Source organism: Somniosus microcephalus, chromosome 13 (genome assembly GCF_052327205.1).
Source record: "Somniosus microcephalus isolate GS21.2 chromosome 13, FLI_Smic_1.0, whole genome shotgun sequence".
NCBI classification, from domain to species: domain Eukaryota; kingdom Metazoa; phylum Chordata; class Chondrichthyes; order Squaliformes; family Somniosidae; genus Somniosus; species Somniosus microcephalus.
In genome coordinates, this window is record NC_140999.1 from 182049505 (window position 1) to 182068536 (window position 19032).

Below are 19032 nucleotides of genomic sequence, written 5' to 3' on the forward strand. Positions count from 1 at the left end.
TTGGGCTTATACTCACTGGAGTTTAGAAGATTGAGAGGGGATCTCATCGAAACCTATAAAATTCTGTCAGGTCTGGACAGACTAGATGCAGGAAGGATGTTTCAGATGGTCGGGGAGTCCAGAACCAGGGGTCATAGTCTAAGGATAAGGGGTAAGCCATTTAGGACTGAAATGAAGAGGAATTTCTTCACCCAGAGAGTGGTGAACCTGTGGAATTCTCTGCCACAGAGGGCAGTGGAGGCCAGTTCATTAAATATATTCAAGAAAGAGTTGGATATATTTCTTGAGGCTAAAGGGATCAAGGGATATGGGGAGAAGGCAGGGACAGGGTACTGAATTTGGATGATCAGCCATGATCTCATTGAATGGCGGAGCAGGCCCGAAGGGCCGAATGGCCTACTCCTGCTCCTATCTTCTATGTATCTATGTCTGCGCTGCCATCAAGCCCTGTCTATTCTAATCCCATTTTCCAGCACTTGGTCCGTAGCCTTGTATGCTATGGCATTTCAAGTGCTCATCTAAATGCTTCTTGAATGTTGTGAGGGTTCCTGCCTCTACCACCCTTTCAGGCAGTGAGATCCAGATTCCAACCAGCTTCTGGGTGAAAAAGTTTTTCCTCAAATCCCCTCTAAACCTCCTGCCCCTTACCTTGAAACTATGCCCCCTGGTTATTGACCCCTCTACTAAGGGGAAAAGTTCCTTTCTATCTACCCTATCTATGCCCCTCATAATTTTGTGCCCCTCATAATTTTGTACACCTCAATCAGGTCCCCCCTCAGCCTTCTCTGCTCTAAGGAAAACAACTCCAGCCTGTCCAGTCTCTCTTCATAACTGAAGTGCTCCAGCCCAGGTAACATCCTGGTGCATCTCCTCTGCACCCTCTCCAATGCAATCACATCCCTCCTATAGTGTGACGACCAGAACTGCACACACTATTCCAGCTGTGGCCTAACTTGCATTTTGTACAGCTCCATCATAACCTCCCTGCTCTTATATTCTATGCCTCAGCTAATGAAGGCAAGTATCCCATATGCCTTTTTAACCACCTTATCTACCTGTCCTGTTGCCTTCAGGGATCTATATACATGGACACCAAAGTCCCTCTGATCCTCTGTCCTTCCTAGGGTCCTACCATTCATTGTGTATTCCCTTGCCTTGTTAGTCCTCCCAAAATGCATCACCTCACACTTTTCAGGGTTAAATTCCATTTGCCACTGTTCTGCCCATCTGACCAACCCATCTATATCGTCCTGTAGCCTGAGGCTTCCCTCCTCGCTATTTACCACGCCACCAATTTTCGTGTCATCTGCGAACTTACTGATCATACCTCCTACATTCATATCTAAATCGTTAATGTACACTACAAACAGCACTATGACTTTGGCAGCATCTTCTTCCTTGGTGAAGACAGATGCAAAGTACTCATTTAGTACCTCAGCTATGCCCTCTGCATAGGCCTCCATTTTGGTCTCTAATCGGCCCCACCTCCCCCCTTACTACCCGTTTACTATTTATATGCCTATAGAAGACTTTTGGATTCCCTTTTATGTTAGCTGCCAATCTATTCTCATACTCTCTCTTTGCCACTCTTATTTCCTTTTTCACTTCCCCTCTGAACTTTCTATATTCCGCCTGGTTCTCACTTGATGTTTGCACTCCATGCTGATCAGCCAGTTGGCTGTTACCCAGGACTTGATGGTTGCATGCTTTGATCTTCTCCTACAAAGCTCCCTTGATGCTTCAACCACTTAGGATGCCTGTAACATGTTTATATCTTTAGTGAAAATCAAGTGACCATGGAATAGGATCACACAGGGACCAGTGAGCATTGAAGGTTATCAATTGTTTCAGCTACCCAAATTACAAAATTACAGCTTAAAAGATTTCACTGATGTGCATTTTGAGTTTAAACAGGCTGTTCATTATTTATTGGCAGTGTCCTCCTTCTGGGGGTGGGAAGTGCTTGAATTTGCTCTGTAGGCAGTGTAGATGGAAGCACAAACTTACAAAGGGATATCGACAGATTAAGTGAATGGGCAAAACTGTGGCAAATGGATTTCAATGTAGGCAAATGTGAGGTCATCCACTTTGGACCTAAAAAGGACAGAACAGGGTACATTCTAAATAGTGAAAGGCTAAAAACGGTGGAGGTCCAAAGAGACTTGGGGATGCAGGTACATAGATCATTAAAATGGATATATTAGCATGGATAGAGAATTGGCTAACTAACAGAAAGCAGAGAGTCGGGATAAATGGATAATTTTCCGGTTGGCAAATGGTAACTAGTGGGGTGCCACAGGGATCAGTGCTGGGGCCTCAACTATTTACAATCTACATTAATGACTTGGATGAAGGAATCGAGTGTAACGTAGCCAAGTTTGCGGATGATACAAAGATGGGTGGGAAAGCAAGTTGTGCAGAGGACTCAAAGAATCTGCAAAGGGATATAGACAGGCTAAGTGAGTGGGCAAACATTTGGCAGATGGAGTATAATGTGGGAAAGTGCGAGGTTATCCACTTTGACAGGAAAAATAAAAAAGCAAATTATTATTTAAATGGAGAGAGATTACAAAATGCTACAGTTCAGAGGGACCTGGGGGGTCCTTGTGCATGAAACACAAAAAGTTAGCATGCAGGTACAGCAAGTAATCGAAAAGGCAAATGGAATGTTGGCTTTTATTGCAAGGGGGTTTGGAGTATAAAAGCAGGGAAGTCCTGCTACAACTGTACAGGGTATTGGTGAGACCACACCTTGAGTACTGCGTACAGTTTTGGTCTCCTTATTTAAGGAAGGATATACTTGCATTGGAGGCAGTTCAGAGATGATTCACTAGGTTAATTCCAGAGATGAGGGGGTTGACTTATGAAGAAAGGTTGAGCAGGCTGGGCCTATACTCATTGGAATTTAGAAAAATAAGAGGTGATCTTATTGAAACATATAAGATACTGAGGGGGCTCGACAAGGTAGATGCAGAGAAGATGTTTCCCTTCGTGGGGAAATCTAGAACTCAGAGGCATAGTTTCAGAATAAAGGGTCGCCCTTTTAGAACTGAGATGAGGAGGAATTTCTTCTCTCAGAGGGTCGTAAATCTGTGGAATTCTCTGCCCCAGAGAGCCGTGGAGGCTGGGTCATTAAATACATTTAAGGTGGAGATAGACAGATTTTTGCAAGATAAGGGAGTGAAGGGTTATGGGGAGCGGGCAGGGAAGTGGCTTTGAGCCCAAGATCAGCCATGATCTTATTGAATGGCGGAGCAGGCTCGAGGGGCCAAGTGGCCTATTCCTGCTCCTATTTCTTATGTTCTTATGTCATGAACAGATGCAGAAAATAATCAAAAAGGCTAATGCGATGCTGGCCTTTAAATCTAGAGGACTAGAATATAAGGGGGTAGAAGTTATGCTGCAGCTGTAAAAAGCCCTGGTTAGACCACACCTGGAGCATTGTGAGCAGTTCTGGGCACCACACCATAGGAAGGATATATTGGCCTTGGATGGAGTGCAGCGTAGGTTTACCAGAATGATACCCAGACTTCAAGGGTTAAGTTACAAGAAGGGATTACACAAATTAGGGTTCGATTCCCTGGAATTTAGAAGGTTAAGGTGTCACCTGATCGAAGTTTTCAAGATATTAAGGGTAACAGATAGGGTAGACAGAAACTACTTCCACTGGTTGGAGGGTCTAGGACTAGGGGGCATAGTCTAAAAATTAGAGCCAGACCTTTCAGGACTGAAATTAGGAAACACAAAGGGTGGTAGAAGTTTGGAACTCTCTTCCGCAAACGGCAATTGATGCTGGGTCAATTGTTAATTTTAAATCGGAGATTGATAGCTTTCTGTTAACCAAAGGTGTTACAGGATATGGGCCAGAGGCGGGTATATGGAGTTAGGTCATAGATCAGCCATGATCTCACTGAATGGGATGCATTCACCCACTAACCCTTATCTTTTTTTTTTCTAATCACACTTTGCATTCATCAAGAGTAAAAAAAAAAAAGTGCTCTTTAAGCAACCACAGAATGCTGTTTTACACCTTGTAACTTTTCAAACAGAAGGAGATGAAGTTACTGGATGTTGCTTGGCAGAGTGTGTGTCAAGGGACACTCGTCACGTGAGCAGGGCCCGCCTACCTGGCGAGGGAAGAAGATGGCGACGGTCATGTCAGCCTCATCGCGCTGCACTGCATGCCGGTATACTGGAGGATCGGCCCGGACCGGGCGCGCATGCGCAGATGCAGTTGGAGGCAGCGAGGACGGTCGGCGGGCGGGCGGACAGGCAGAGCGAGGAGCCGGGGTGACGGGAGAGAATGAGTGGGGCCAAGTCCAGAGAGCACCTCCTGGCCAATGGCGGTTTGAAAGTGTCTGTCTGGAGCAAAGTGCTGAACAGTAACGCGGCCTGGGAAGATAAGGTGAGAGCCGAGTGGGTGGGTGTGTGAGAAGGAGCGGGAGCCCGGGCTGGCCCTGGCCTGGAGCAGCACAAGGCCCGTGCCAGCAGCGCTGTGTGTGACTTGAGTGGCACCATCAGCCATTGAAGTTACCACGAACCCGTATAAAACACTGGTTCGGCCTCAGCTGGAGGATTGTGTCCCAGTTCTGGGCACCGCACTTTAAGAAGGATGTGAAAGCCTTAGAGAGGGTGCAGAAAAGATTTTAAAAAGACAGACCTGCATTTGTGCAGCGCCTTTCACGGCCACCGGACGTCCCAAAGCGCTTTACAGCCAATTAAGTATTTTTTTTTGAAGTGTAGTCACTGCTGTAATGTGGGAAAATGCAGCAGCGCAATTTCGCACAGCAAGCTCCCACAAACAGCAATGTGATCATGAATGACCAGATAATCTGTTTTAGTGGTGTTGATTGAGGGATAAATATTGGCCCAGGACACCAGGGATAAGTCCCCTGCTCTTCTTTGAGATAGTGCCATGGAATCGTTTACGTCCACCTGTGAGAGCAGACAGGGCCTCAGCACTTGAGTGTCAGCCTAGATTTTTGTGCTCAAGTCCCTGGAGTGGGGACATCAACCCACGACCTTCTGGCTCAGAGGCGAGAGTGCTACCCCCTGAGCCATGGCTGACATATTTACAAGAATGGTTTCAGGGATGAGTGACTACTGTTACGAGGAGAGACTGGAGAAGCTGGGGTTGTTCTACTTGGAGCAGAGAAGGCTGAGAGGCGATTTGATAGAGGTGTTCAAAATCTAGACAGCGTAGATGGAGAGAAACTGTTCCCATTGGCGGAAGGGTCGAGAACCAGAGGACACAGATTTAAGATGATTGGCAGAAGAACCAAAGACGACATGAGGAAAAACTTTTTTACGCAGCGAGTGGTTAGGATCTGGAATGCACTGCCTGATGGAGGCAGACTCAATCGTAGCTTTCAAAAGGGAATTGGATAAGTACCTGAAGGAAAAAAATTTGCAGGGCTGGCAGGGGAGTGGGACTAGCTGAAGTGCTCTTTCAGAGAGCGGGCAAGGGCTCGACGGGCTGAATTGGCCTCCTTCTGTGCTGCAACCATTCTGTGATTCTATTTGTTGCAGCAACTTGAGATACTGAATCAAGATCATCACACAAGTTAGAGTATTGGCTTAAGTGCAAAGTATTCTCATAGTGTATTGGTACCAATAGGCTAAATGTTTCCAGTGACAATGTTAGCAATAATAATGCAGGCTGAGAAAGTCTGTGCGATAATAAATTATAATACAATTGGTTTGCAGGATTGGAAGTATGTTAAAGGGGTGTCATTTTCATGAAAATGTATTGGGTAAAGTTCTTTTGCTTCCTTGTAAATGGACATTGATCAGGAATTGAACATTTCAAATTTCAGAGATTGGGAGATCTTGCACACTAAAAAGGAATATCAACGTGTTGTAACCAAAGAGCAATTTGCAAATAAAGAAAAGGAAGGTTTGTGTTAAATATACAGTGTAATAGTTCTGTGAACGTTTACCTGCATTTTTTAAATCAGGAAATGAAGCTTGCCTCTCAGAAACTAGTTATAAAAAAAAGGAAGAGTTTGTGTGTATGTGTACTGTATATAGCTTTACGTATCAGTGTGCACATTGAACGCTAAAGAAACCCCAAATGGGCTCTTGTGAAAATGATGGTTGTGAAGCAGTGTTGCTCATAGTGACCTGACAGTATAGGACTCCTGATGAAAGTTCTGATGAAGGGTACAGATCTGAAAAATCAATGCCGGTCATTTTTCTTTACAGATGCTATTCCAACATTGTTGTGTCAGTTTAGATCTTTTATTGAAACAGAATTTGATTGGAAGGGGCTAGTTAATGACAAGTTAGGATTAAGGTTCTGAGGAGTGTGGTGTGACTGTCCTTTCATAAAAATAAGAAAGGAGAGAATTGAAGTGGCTATTAAAAATAATTGGATGCAGTGGGGATAAGAGATATAACTCACTATAGGTTTGTAAGCTTCAACTGCAACACTCCTGAATGTCAGTAGACTATGTCCGAGGCAGTAGGAGTGTGTGCAATCACAGTGATATGGCGGAAAATGAAAGGTAGCTGATGAGCCACAGAGTATAAGTAATGTCCATCTTGTGGAATACAAATTGTATCTGATGACTTTTCATCGGTGGCATAGTGGTTAGCACTGTTGCCTCACAGCGCCAGGGACCCGGGTTCGAATCCGGCCTCGGGCGACTGTCTGTGTGGAGTTTGCACATTCTCCCCATGTTTGCGTGGGTTTCCTCCGGGTGCTCCAGTTTCCTCCCACAGTCCAAAGATGTGCGGGTTAGGTTGATTGGCTATGATAAATTGACCCTTAGTGTTAGGGGGATTAAATATGTGGGGTTACGGGGATAGGGTGGGATATGTGTTGGTGTAGGGGTTACGGGGATCGGTTGGGATATGTGTCGGTGCAGGCTCGATGGGCCGAAATGGCCTCTATCTGCACTGTGGGGTTTCTGTGATTATGCTGTTTATGCCATGCTTTATAAGTAATTAAATGATCAAATGAATTGGTAATCATTTTCTATGCAAACTGTTAAGAATAGAAAGAACTTGCATTTATATTGATGTGATTCAAAGATTGGTTTCAGTACTGTTGTAGAGAAACATTTTTACTGTGCCAACTCTTAAATAGAATTCCATCTTGGTGAAATGGGAAATATTTTAAAGGAAATAATGTCATTCCATGTGAAGTAATGTACAAGTAAGTGTAACCGTGCCTATGAGTTATGAAAGAAAGACTTGCATTTATATAGCGCCTTTCATGACCACCGGACATCCCAAAGCACTTTACAGCCAACGAAGTACTTTTGAAGGGTAGGCACTGTTGTAATGGTGGCAGTCGGTTTGCGCACAGCAAGCTCCCACAAACAGCAATGTGATAATGACCAGATAATCTGTTTTTTGTTATGTTGATTGAGGGATAAATATTGGCCAGGACACCGGGAATAACTCCCCTGCTCTTCTTCGAAATAGTGCCGTGGGATCTTTTACGTCCACCTGAGAGAGCAGACGAGGCCTCGGTTTAATGTCTTATCCGAAAGACGGCACCTCCGACAGTGCAGCACTCCCTCAGCACTGCAGTGTCAGCCTAAATTTTTGTGCTCAATCTCTGGAGCGGGACTTGAACCCACAACCTTCTGACGCGAGAGTGCTACCCACTGAGCCACAGCTGACATGAATGCTAGATGGATGCCTTGATTTATTCAGGGCGACATTGAGTGTAGTGAAGGTGTGTGGGCCCACAAAGGCAAGTGAGATGTCACACAACTGAGTAAAACAAATCACATAAATGGAGCAGTTTCTATATTTTGAGAATTACTTTTATGCAATTATGACAACAGAAGATTTTAAGATTGTGTGACTGACTTTTAGTCAGTGGAGGTTATGATTTAGTATTATGAGAGATCTGTATAAATGTGACAGTACAGTAAAAATAGTTATGCAAGATCAGCTCATTTACACTTTAAGAGAAAGTTATTTTCTGATCATTGACTTAAATTGAAGTGCTAGATTTAGATGGAAGCCTGGTTTGATTACATAAACTGCATTCCACCTGACTCTGCAACACATTACAAGCGACATCGAGTCATTTTTCCAAAGGCCTCAGAATTCCAAGTCGATGGAAAGAATTTTCTGAAATGTCTTTTCTGCTGCCTTGCCCCTTACTGTTTGTCTGAGTCCTCTCTCTTTCTCTCGAAGTACAGCCAGTCTTGTTCTGTAGGAGAGTCTGAGCTCTGCTGGAATTTGTACTATTACACACTAATTGTTACGCCAGCCTTTTTCTATCTATCTAAAGGCCTTGTGGAATCCGTCACACCTCGATATCACACTTGGTTACAGAGAGGAAGCCAGTGATTGACCTGGATCCTGAAATTGACACTGCCCTCTGGTTAACCTCAGCTTGCTAGTAGCTATAATTTGCTATATTTGCCTGTTTAAAGCAGCGATCGTAAAGGCACAGCAGTTTAGCAACAAAACGCCACAATCCTGCTCCAGACCCAAGACAACTTATAAAGTGTTGGTCCAAACAAGCTTTCAATGACCACGACATCAGTGAACCACCGATTGAGCCCTGGACCTATTTACACCACTTCCCTACAAGAACTACCTCAGCTGGAGCATTGTGTCCAATTCTGGGCACTTTAGGAGGGATGTCGAGGCCTTAGAGAGGGTACATTAAAGATTTACGAGAATGATTCCAGAGATGAGGATCTTCAGTTACGTGGATAGACTGGAGAAGCTGGGGTTGTTCTCCTTAGAGCAGAGAAGGTTGAGAGGAGATTTGATAGAGGTGTTCAAAATCATGAGGGGTCTGGACAGCGTAGATCGAGAGAAACTGTTCCCATTGGCGGAAGGGTCGAGAACCAGAGGACACAGATTCAAGGTGATTGGCAAAAGAACTAGAGGCAACATGAGGATTTTTCTTTAACGCAGCGAGTTGTTGTGATCTCTAATGCGCTGCCTGAAAGGGCGGTGGAAACAGATTCAATAATAACTTTCAAAAGGGAATTGGATAAATACTTGAATGGGGGAAGAATTTGCAGGGCTATGGTGACAGAACCGGGGAGTGGGACTAACCGGGTAGCTCTTTCAAAGAGCTGGCACGGGCATGATGGGCCGAATGGCCTCCTGTGCTGTATCATTCTATGATTCTAAGTACCAGAGGAGCGCTCTTGAGAGATAGCCCAGGTTACCAACTAAACATTATAACCACGCTCCTGCCCTCAAACTCTTGCGCATCCCCGATTTTCATCGCTCCACCATTGGCGGCCGTGCCTTCAGCTGCCTGGGCCCTGAGCTTTCGAATTCCCTCCCTAAACCTCTCTGCCCTCTCTATCTCCTTAAAACCTACCTCTTTGACCAAGCATTTGGTTGCTTGTCCCAATATCTCCTTATGTGCCTCGGTGTCAAATTTTGTCTTATAATACTCCTGTGAAGCGCCATGGGACGTTTTACTACGTTAAAGGCGCTATATAAATACAAGCTGTTAAAGGCGCTATGTAAATGCAAGTTGCTGTAAGCAGCACCATGGGAGATTTTGGAGTATTTAAAGGGGAAACAAAAAAAAAGCTGAGCTGAAGATATCTAGTAATAGTTAAAGAGCAATGCATGGTGTGGGACGAAGGCATTTCACATTTTCCACCCTAACTCTCAACTCTAATGGCAACATGGCTTTCAAATTTAAAGAAAAACAACTTTTTGGGAAATGGATGTTATAGTCAGTGCCAGTGGGACCTGGGAAGCGCAGGAAACGGTTAAGTAAACATGTTTAAAAAAAAATAATTGAACGCATTGAATAGGTTGTCTTAGTCGCAGATTACTAAAAGAAAGTTTAAAACCGAGAAAACATTGGGGAGGGGCGAACGGAAGTAAATGATTTTAAAGTGTGTTGGATTGTAAAGGGTTAATGCTACAATTCTAGTTGTGAAACCTGAGCTCGCTTTATTCCTGTAATAGGCTTGGATTCAGCATTACTATGTAGGCTGGAAACTTTATAGTAAAAAAAAATGAACCCAGTGAGATAGCAATTCCCCTGGACCGGTGCCAGGGGTTTAAAGGTTATCCTAATCAGTGCAACGTTTATCCCAGATTTTAGAAAGTGTAAACTCGGAAGCTGCTGTGGGGCCAGTTGATTGCACTGTTAAAATCCAGAGGAATAACTCGCTATGTTAAGGTGGTTCTTTTCCAGGTTTATTGATTTGCACTAATAAATCCCAGGTTTCGCTCCTAATCAGTTTTCATTTGACTTTCACCCAAAAACTGACACTCTGAAAATTGCACGCTTTACCAAAGTCACTCACTCCTTTGGTATGCCTCAAAACCAGTGGAAGTACGAAAAGTCACAAAAGTATTTTGTGTAACATGCATTTGTGCTCACCTGGATTTAATTTTTTTAATTAAAAACTAAAACTAATGTTGTGAAATTTAAAATGAGGTGAAGAAAAACTCTACTTGTGCAGAAATGTGTTCCATCAGTAATTGTCTGTTTAGCCTTTTGTGCTTTACACAGACTACAGATTGAAGTCCAAGTTGCTGGCACATGACAGTTTGGAGTTAGAAGATAAGTTTTAAAACTTCCTAGTCTTGGTTCGCAGATTCTATATCTCTTTGGTTTTGCAGGAGTACAGTTAGGGCTGTTCTGTCCTGAAAACTGTAAACAAAAATTAAACCATGGAATCTCTGTAGAGTGAGGTAAATATGTATCTTTGTTATGCACTCTACATAATGTATAACCTATTTTGGTCATCAGATGCACAGCACTGCTTTTAATTAGGGGGTTGGATAGTATTGAGAGCAGCTAAATCCCGAGATTAGAGATCACTGATGGAGAAGCTAGCACATCAATTTGAGGAATAGGACCCAATGCATAAATCGGGAGGGTTGTGTTTGGCTGTAGGGTATAAATTGTCATGGATTTCCACCCTGCTGTGTGCTGTACAAGTGTATTTTCACCTCCCATCCGTATGTGCTGTACATTCAGACAAGATTCCGTTACTATATAATTTCTGATTTGTTGCAGATTTCTATCAAAATAGTCTTTGAAAAGTCACAGTCTTGAAGTGAAGCTCATTGGAATTAACAGATTCTGGTAATCTTTTTACGAGTTGCTGTATAAGAATGGTGGACTGCGACTTGCAGAGAAGTTAATTGAATTTTCTTTCCCCCTCTTTACAGGATGAATTTCTAGATGTGATCTACTGGTTTCGGCAAATAATTGCAATTATTTTAGGTGTTATCTGGGGAGTTGTTCCACTTAAAGGATTCTTGGGAATAGCAATGTAAGTCTTGTTGCTGTTCATATTGTGTTCCTTTATTAACGAAATAGGAGTAAAATATTTATTGTCAGATTTATTTTGTGGATTTACAATTCACCATCCTTATAAAATTAATTTCAGTTCAATGGGATTTGCTTTTGATTTCTTTTATAAAAAAAACTATCCTGTAAATTATTTCCCCCACCCGAAAAAAGCACTTAATTTTTAATGTATTCATTTATGGGATGTGGGCGTCCCTGGCAAGGCCAGCATTTATTGCCTCTCTCTAATTGACCTCGAGAAGGTGCTGGCGAGCCGCTTTGTACAACTGAGTGGCTGGCTAGGCCATTTCAGAGGGCAGTTAAGAGTCAACCACAATGCTGTGGGTCTGGAGTCGCATATCGGCCAGACCGGGTAAGGGCGGCAGATTTCCTTCCCTAAAGGACATTAGTGAACCAGATGGGTTTTTATGACAATCCGGTAGTTTCATGGTACTAGCTTTTTTTTTCCCATGTGACATTCCCCAACCAATGTTCCCTCTAATTTTTTTGTGTGTGCGGTCCCTTTAACTGGCTGCACGGCCCATTCAAATTTTTGCGCATGCACGGTTTCTTCCATTGAAAAGCTGGTGCGGGACCTCCAGACCGCTAAGTGACCATGCAGCTTAGTGGGAATGTTGTCCCCAACCAATTGGGAAGGAAGCAGGTGATTGGCCACGATGCTATACCAATTCTGCTCAGGCCAAACACGATGAACTTAGGGAAGCCTTGAATCAGTAACAATCCCCCTCCCATCCTCTGCACCCCAATCTTCTAGCATTTCATTTTCTCCTCCTCTCCCATCGTCATTCTCACCCCAAGAAGGTATCAGATGGCCTGACACTAGGTTTATTTCGCCAGTGCTCTCATCCTGCTGTTTAGTCAGGATTTTGAGTCAGGTCAACATCAGTCTTGGTGTTAATCTGACTCGAGATTTGTCACGTTATCCACAAAATATGCCGTTTCTCCCAGGAATGCTTCATGCATTAGAAACCTAGAAGATAGGAGCAGGAATAGGCCATTCGGCCCCTCGAGCCTGCTCCGCCATTCAATGAGATCATGGCTGATCATCCAAACTCAGTACCCTGTCCCTGCTTTCTCCCCATATCCCTGGACCCCTTTAATCTTAAGAAATATATCTAACTCCTTCTTAAATATATTTAATTGGCCTCAACTGCCTTCTGTGGTAGAGAATTCCACAGGTTTACCACTCTCTGGGTGAAGAAATTCCTCCTCATCTCTGTCCTAAATGACTTACCCCTTATCTTTAGACTGTGACCCCTGGTTCTGGATTCCCCCGCCATCGGGAACATCCTTCCTGCATCTAGTCTGTCTAGTCCTGTTAGAATTTTATAAGTTTCAATGAGATCCCCTCTCATTCTTCTAAACTCTAGCGAATATAAGCCTAATTGACCCAATCTCTCCTCACACGTCATTCCTGCCATCCCAGGTATCAGCCTGGTGAATCTTCGCTGCACTCTCTCCATGGCAAGAACATCCTTCCTCAGATAAGGCGACCAAAACTGCACACAATACTCAAGGTGTGGTCTCACCAAGGCCCTGTACAACTGCAGTAAGACATCCTTGTTCCTGTACTCGAATCCTCTCGCTACGAAGGCCAACATACCATTTGCCGCCTTAACCGCCTGCTGCACCTGCATGCTTACCTTCAGCGACTGGTGCACAAGGACACCCAGATCTCGTTGCACTTCCCCTTCTCCAAACCTATTGCCGTTCAGATAACAATCTGCCTTCCTGTTTTTGCCACCAAAGTGGATAACCTCGCATTTATCCACATTATACTAAATCTGCCATGCATCTGCCCAATCACCCAACCTGTCCATTGGGTTGTACCATCAAAACCGAGGGTGGTTCTATCTGTGTGTTCGCCACATTGAATGGATAAAACACCGGGACAGACAAATTGTAAACAATTAAAAACTCGTATCTTTGCATTCTCAATGCTTTTATTTGGCCACTAAAATCAGGGCTCACATAATCATTTCCACCATGCGCAGTAGAAAGACACACGCATATATCCAGTGGTCCTGCCATCATTTTAAGAGCACTGTGGCCTTTGGGGTTTCAGCACAGCTTTATAACAGAGGGCTAAGTAAAGCAGTTCTCAGGGACACGGAGACTGCTGAGAGGAAATCTGCTCGATACACATATTTCTGTATTTACTTGTCTGCCAATAATTTGCTGTTTTGAGCCAGCTATTTCTGTTCAGTTCCGGCACAGAGTGTAATTGCAAGGAGAGTAGGATTGTCTTCAGGAAGATGATAAGTTTTGCAATAACAGATGCTACTGTGTCGTGCTTTCTCTTGTCTAAAAGCACGCGGTTTTGAAGTAAATGATCTGAGTGCCCTGATGGCTCACTTGGTACAGTCGCTGAAGGTGCCCGTCAATTTCCACTCGGCAGTAATCTCAGAGAGGGCGGAAAGAGGAGCACTGGAATCATCCTCGGCATCCCTGACCTAGGAGAGAGAGAGAAATCAGCCAGGCCGCTATCCAACAACCACCGCCGGCAAGGGTTTGTGTGTGTGGATGGGTGAGGACAAGATTGCAAATGACAGTGGTGTCGTCCCCCCCCCCCCCCCCCCATGAGAGTGTAGTTTGACACTCACTGCCTAGATTCACACACGAGAAATGGCTGCTGGAGTAGGGTAGCAGGGGGCACCTGACAACTCTGGAACTGTGTCCCAGCATGAACCAGCACCTTCGGATGGGGACGGGGGAGCAGCGCTCCCGCTAAGCTGCGCAGCTGTCCGGCGGTCCTTTCAAACGGGAGATTTCACACCGCACGAAGTTTTGAATTGGCCGCACCGTCCGTTAATGGGAACATGTATCCAAGAAAAAATTAGGGGGAACATTGCGGGGAGGGGGGGGGGCTTTCTTTAACGGATCAGTTTAGTGTGAGAAAAAGTTAATTTGTGATTATTAAATAATACAACTGCCTCTTTGTTATTTGGTTTACATAGTCTTTGTGTGTTGGACGGCTGTGTAAATGCTCTCTGGGTTTTCTCTTTCCAGATTTTGTCTGATCAATGCTGGGGTCCTGTACCTCTACTTTAGCAGCTTCCAGCAAGTAGACGAGGAGGAGTACGGCGGAACATGGGAACTAACAAAAGAGGGATTCATGACATCTTTTGCATTGTTTTTGGTAACTGGTTATTGCTACATAAAATACCGCAATGCTACTAAGTAACAGATTTATTTTATGCTTTGAAAAACCGAAGTTTCAGTACTTCAATTATATCCTCTCCACCATGTGGAATGACACATGGACTCAACCGGTTTGACCCCTGCGTTCACTTGTATAAATGCCATGCTGCAACTGTTAGTGGCTATTGTGTAGTTCAAAATCCATTAGGCTTTATACACTGAAAGGAAATAGATGTATGATGCACTGCGGTACAAAGATGCAATTTATTTGGGAAATTCCTATCTTCGGTGTACAATTGAATAGCTCAAGATTACGGGAAGGGCTTTGAGTAGGTCATCCATGGTGGCTGTACTGTAGTAGGTAGATAAATAACAGATCAGCATTTGAAGGGCAGAGACTGGCACTAATTGGGCTATAAAACTATCCACTTAATGCATTACCTTAATTCTGTACATGATAGAGCAGGTTGCCATAGAAGCTAATAAAGGAATTGATGTTTACTTTCTTAAAAAAAAACCTGAGCTGTGCTAAAGTGTTGAAGGAAGTTGGTTTGAACCATTGGGTAGGCTCCCAGTCTCACCTGGGCATGGGAAGGAAGGCTGCAACTGCACGCCTGCTTTTGGCTGGCTTAGAATGGCACTGAGAGGCTTGGGAGCCGATCATCTGTGGGGATGTTAGCTGGGGAATTGTGTGTGACTGGAGTGAGGTGGGGGTGGCGGGAGGACCTGGTTATGTTCCAGTTACAGAAATGTGGAGCAGCCAAAATAGAAATGGCACCTACCAGGAAGTTTTTGAGAGCCCACGTGATGTCTTAGTGAGTAAACGTGGCAGATGGTGCAGTACTTGATTATATACACCAAAAGATTCCTGGTTTGATTCCTCTGTGACTCCAGAAACCTAAGCACATAATCCAGGCCGACATTACAGTGCAGTACTGAGGGAGTGCTGCACTATTGGAGGCATTATCTTTTGGATGAGACGTTAAATCAAGGCCCCGTCTGCTCTTTTAGATGGCCATTAAAGGTCCCACAGCACTAGTCGAAGAAAAGCAGCAGAGTTCTCCCCAGTGCCCTGGCCAATATTTACCACTCCACTAATAGCACGAAAAAAATCTGGCCATTATTTCATTGCTGTTTGTGGGAGTTTGCTGTGTGAAAATTAGCTGTTTCCTACATTATAACAGTGACTACACTTCAAAAAAAGCATTGGCTGTAAAGCACTTTGGGACATCCTCAGGCTGTGTAAGGAGTTACATAAATGCTAGTTCTTCTTTCTTTCTCTTCTGTGCTAATTTTAACTGATTTCCGCCAGTCTGGCAACGGTTGAGGTGCTACAGTTGCCCTCAGAATTCCTGGTTTAGGGAGGAAAACAATCGGATACGGATCCCATTCTTTATCACTCTCTAGAAAAGAAAGACTTGCATTTATATAGCGCCTTTCACGATCTCAAGACGTCCCAAAGCGCTTTACAGCCAATGAAGTACTTCTGAAGTGTAGTCACTGTTGTAATGTAGGAAACGTGACAGCCAATTTGCGCACAGCAAGCTCCCACAAACAGCAATGCGATAATGACCGGATCATCTGTTGGTTGAGGGATAAATATTGGCCAGGACACCGGGGATAACTCCCCTGCTCTTCTTCGAAATAGTGCCATAGGATCTTTTACATCCACCTGAGAGAGCAGACGGGGCCTCGGTTTAACGTCTCATCTGAAAGACGGCACCTCCGACAGTGCAGCATTCTCTCAGTCTAGATTTGCGTGCTCAAGTCTCTGGAGTGGGACTTGAACCCACAACCTTCTGACTCCGAGGCGAGGGTGCTACCCACTGAGCCACAGCTGACACGAGGGACCCCTGCTGGTAAACGCACCAGGTGAGAACAAATCAGTTCAGCTGTGATGCTCCAGCATGAGTCAGCACCTTCAGGAGACGAGACGGAGGAAAGCCTGAGTGCGGGCTAAATTGCTGAAAACTTTTTCTTACAAAACTCAATTGCTGCTTGTTCATATTGTATCTAAATGTTGACATAAAAATAACTTGGTGCTGCCTGAGTAATTTTCTTTTATCTAGGTCTGTCATAGGCTTTTGTGGATGATGACACTAACCGACTATTATGTTGTCAGCTGTAGCTTGTTAAATTTTCACCTTTGATTTTTATTCCAGGTTGTTTGGATAATCTTTTACACTGCAATTCACTTTGATTAAACATCGAAAACTGCTGTCTATTCCTGCCAAGTTTTAAGTTGCGAAAGGAGAGGAATCGAAACACTTTACTGGGTTTACATTATTAAAAACTTGCAATAGTTCAGAATCTTTTTGTACCATCAAATCACGGGACCTGTGAAGAAACCTTGGGATATCTTGCAGGAAGCAGTATTCCCACTGAGGCTGTTTGAATGTCTGCAATAATGTATGGAACATCCCAGGAATCTTACCAGACATGGATCTCTTTGGCCACGACTGTTTTAAGAGCTCCAGCAGCGTTGAAGTCTGACGCCAACCATGTCAAAGTGCAGCTTCCCAGTGTCATGCCCTGTAACGTCGGTACTCTTGTCGTTAGTATCTGTTTTAATTTAACTAATGTAAATGACCTGTAGAATTGGAGATGAAATGTTGATTTTTGACTTGTACACCTTTCAGAGTTTGTATTCCAGACTTTATAATGGAACATGATTGCACCCCTTGGTAGCATTAAAATGACAAAACCAAGACTGTTTTGTACCTGCTTTAAAGATCAAAGTGCTTCAGCCAGCGTTTCAAAATGTCACTCATCCGGTAAGGTTTCGATACTCAGGCCAGGTTTGCAGTTTTTCGTACTGGCTCCTATTCTTGTCTTCCTCCTTTTTAGTACCAATATACATATCTGACTACAATAGCAAAATACTGCGGATGCTGGAAATCTGAAATAACAACAAAAAACACTCAGCAGGTCCGGCAGCATCTGTGGAGAGAGAAACAGAGTTAACATTTCAGACCTGAAACGTTAACTGTGTTTCTCTCTCCACAGATGCTGCCTGGCCTGCTGCGCGTTTTCAGCATTTTCTGTTACACATCTGACTACATGGATAGATGTCAAACACTTTGATGCTCTGGTGTGCAATATTTCCAAAGCTTTGAGACCACCTCTCTTTCTCTGCCCCCCCAAAATATATCGGATAATCGACGGACAGGAAAAGACCCTCTGGTCCATCCAGCCTGTCGCATACAATTGAGATACCTTGTGCCTCACAATAAATACACACTCCACCCCACCCGAAAAACCTGTGACCTCCTGGGAGAGGTAGAAAACCAGATTTTAAAACCCAGGCCAATTTGGGAGGGGAAAATCTGAAGTTCCTCTCCGTCCCCTCCTAGGCGATCAAAACTAGTCCAGGAGATCACTCTGGCTCTGATAATTCCTTGCAGTACCTATTCTTTTGCAAGAGGTGATCTCCGCCCCAGCCACGAAACAGGTCTGGCTCTCGCTTGAAGGAATTCAGCGAATTGGTGTCCACCGCACAAGGCAGCAGCCTGTTCCAGAAGTTCTCTATTCTCTGGGGAAAGAACCACCTCCTGACATCTAACCTAGATCTGGCCTTATACAACTTAAAATTGTGACCGCTGGTCTTCCCTAACCTGTTGGAACAAACTTTAAACCTTGCACAATCTATTCCCTTCACCATCTTATAAACCTCAATCAGATCGCCCCTACGCCTACGCTTCTCTAAAGTGTAGAGTCCCAGCTCTTTTAGCTTACCTTGATAACTAAATATATTTTTAATACATTTAAGTGGACTGCAAAACTTCATGAATGAGGCACTGAAGTGGGACCAGTAGATATGCAACACTAGTGATCCACAAGATTGTGTTTTTGGTGAAGGCCAGTGTAGTAGGTGCTCTACCTGCATATGGAAATAGAAGTGACCTCAATTAGCAGAATTAAAACGTCATTTAAATAATCTTCTAAGATCACAGCTGTGTATCTGAATGTTCAAATGCTGCTTAGCACCTGGGTGTCTAACTACAGTCAGTATTCTCATTGCTATGACCCTTTTTCTCCTTTATAAAATCTGTGGGTCTACGGGCTTTTATCCAGTGTTGGATTCCGATGATGTACAGCCTATGTTTCAAACTGACTTGACTCTGGGTTTGCTAGCAGTCACTAAACAAACTTTCCTCCAGTATTTTTTTTGTTTAGTTTGATGCACAGCTGAAATAGTTAGTAATTTTAAAATGATCTAGAGATATTTTTTAGACTCATGGGTAAGATGTGGATGGGCAGTCTTAAGGCAGCTGTCTGTAATGAATTGAGCACTCAGTTTGAGCAGCCCTGGGGACTGACAGTGTGAAGAATGAAAACATTTAGTTTGGGCAGTAGAACTGGAAACTTCTGGGTTGTGCTTTGTAAGTGGTGTCCATGTTCGCCACTGATCTCTGCCATGGTGACACTGCTGGATGCAGTGTGCAGGAAATGGATGTTTCATCGTGTATTTGAGTTTAAGCAGACTCTCATTGAGTTGGAGTTTGAACTACAGTTGTGATAGTCATCTAGCTGTCTTACTCTCGTTGGGTACATTTCAGCAATACTGTGTGGTGGGGAGGGGAGGGCAGCCATCTGCCTCAAGCAGAATTTAGTCA

The 19032-nt window shown here is 44.0% G+C and overlaps 1 protein-coding gene across 1 annotated transcript; it reads left to right on the forward strand.

The window, feature by feature from the left end:
• Positions 1-4212: 4212 nt before the first annotated feature.
• On the forward strand, positions 4213-17124 carry rab5if (RAB5 interacting factor). Its single transcript, XM_086005740.1, has 4 exons — positions 4213-4405; positions 11134-11237; positions 14285-14414; positions 16579-17124. The coding sequence occupies exons 1-4, from the start codon at positions 4304-4306 to the stop codon at positions 16618-16620; spliced, it is 378 nt and encodes a 125-aa protein (XP_085861866.1). The 5' UTR covers positions 4213-4303; the 3' UTR covers positions 16621-17124.
• The last annotated feature ends 1908 nt before the right edge of the window (positions 17125-19032 follow it).